We start from the raw sequence: 1,940 nt of genomic DNA, 5'->3' as shown, positions 1-1,940 counted from the left end.
AAGTTCAATTCTAAAACAATTTTATTTTACAAAAGATAGCTTCTGTTTTACACACAATGTTTTTTAGTAAATACTTTTAAACACCTTTCAAAAATTAAATGTTCTATGAACCACCGGTATTTGTTATTTTAGTAAAAGTGAAATAACAGATGTTTTTTTATTTCTGTGGCTATTTATTTGTTTAATTATTGTTCAGTCACTTTTTAATTATGCACTCTTTAGTTTGTTAAATAAGGTTACCATGAAAATGTGGAATTTAGGGGAAAAAATGTAAAAAGTGGAATTTAAATGGTAAACGGACTACTTGTATAGCACCTTTCTACCCAACCAGGATAGTCAAAGCTCTTCACACTACAATCTGTGTCCTCATTTACTCATTCACACAGCACTCTACTAGATCTCCTACAAAGCTAACATATACAATCAATCTATGGAGACTATTCAGTGCCAGTCACATTCATACACTGATGGGACACACATCAGAGGCATTCGGGTGAAGCATCTTGCCCATTTAGAAAAATAAAAACGGAAAAAAACGAAATTTTGGACAAAATAAAACAGATTTTATAGGGCCCTATTTACGCTGTTTTGTGTTGTGAATCCAGTGCCACTGCCATGCTGCAGGCTCCTCAAACTAAAACTTTGTCTAATTTTTTATTTTTTCAAAAATATTTGAAATCCTTAGGGAAACATTGCTTAACAGCCATTGTTTATGTCCAATAAATTCATGTTATCAAAGTGAATGAATAATTTTATTAAATAATCTAGATTTCAATTTCAATCAAAAAAATTGTGATTATAATTTTTGCAGTAATCGAGCAGCCCTACTATTACATACATTTTGACAGTAAAATCTTCTTACATCATCAAGTGTTTCTTTTTCTTTCTCCATACCTCCACCTCCCTAGACTCTCTTCCACCTGCTCCCTACTTTCATTGTGTCTGCATATATAACTCTAAACAGAACAGAAAACAAAAAAGAGTTTTCATGCCTAAACTGCACACATTCATTTGTGTGAAACTCTCACAATATATATTACGGACATTCAGTTCATCATGAAAGACCCTCTGTGTTGATGTGTTTAGCTCAATGCAACATTAAAAACCTGTTTTGGCTCCACTTTCAGGTCTGTGAAGCAACGCCTTACTCGTCAGCTGAGGGACAAAGAAGAGGAGATGGAGAGCCAGAATCAGAAAGTTGAGGCACTCCGCCTTGAGGTGCGAAAGGCTGAGAGGGCCAAAAAAGAGGTAGAGTAGACTCCCCTGTGGTTGCTAGCTGTACCTTATTCTGTCTACTTCTGCTGGTTGGTACACAACTCAAACTTGTGTTGATGTCTGAGTCTTCTCCTTTATAGAAATCCTTAGAAGATGTTTAATGAAATCAGTGCTGTTGCAGTTTTATTTTAATCTTGTTCAAAAACACTGAATGTTATTTTAAATTTAATATTTGTACAATTATGATTGTATTTAACTATTGTAAAAAAGTAGCAAGAAGCTATGAAAGAGATGTACAGTATTTTTTTATTAAATGCAGAGGTGGGATGCTTAATATGTGCAGCTGTTCCTTTACACAAGATTCAATACATTTATAAAGGCCTCTCATTCCATAAAGGAATGCATATCACTCATCGCCTTTAATGCCTAAAGTTTTGACAAAGTTATTTGTTACAGTAATGTAGGGGTTCAACCTACACTTCTTATAARGAAAGTTATAAGGAAATTCACGGGTTCTTCTTATTTTCGGTAGATATCTCTTCCGTGCAAAAATGAATTGTCAAAACACAAAATAAGATGAGCGTACTCAGTGACTCGTTTGATCTATAAATAAATGTGATCATTTATTTACAGAATCAAAACAAATTACTAATATACAGCTTATTGTGAGATTAATTTCCTATAAAAATTTTAACAACAAACTCTGAGGTTCAGATGTTAATAAA

The 1,940-nt window shown here is 33.2% G+C and overlaps 1 protein-coding gene across 4 annotated transcripts in view; it reads left to right on the top strand.

Moving 5' to 3' along the window:
• The window catches only part of cdc42bpab (CDC42 binding protein kinase alpha (DMPK-like) b), a gene marked incomplete at its 3' end in the record, with an annotated part of 53,755 nt that overhangs the window by 32,836 nt on the left and 18,979 nt on the right, over positions 1-1,940 (top strand). For all 4 annotated transcript variants that reach the window (XM_014031139.1, XM_014031141.1, XM_014031142.1 and 1 more), the window contains 1 exon segment: positions 1,128-1,248. In XM_014031139.1, coding sequence (XP_013886593.1) covers positions 1,128-1,248 — 121 coding nt within the window.

This window comes from Austrofundulus limnaeus, unplaced genomic scaffold, assembly GCF_001266775.1.
Source record: "Austrofundulus limnaeus strain Quisiro unplaced genomic scaffold, Austrofundulus_limnaeus-1.0 Scaffold1187, whole genome shotgun sequence".
In the NCBI taxonomy this organism is placed as follows: domain Eukaryota; kingdom Metazoa; phylum Chordata; class Actinopteri; order Cyprinodontiformes; family Rivulidae; genus Austrofundulus; species Austrofundulus limnaeus.
The sequence above is the reverse complement of the archived record's forward strand: the minus strand, read 5'-3'. Positions and strand labels throughout refer to the sequence as shown.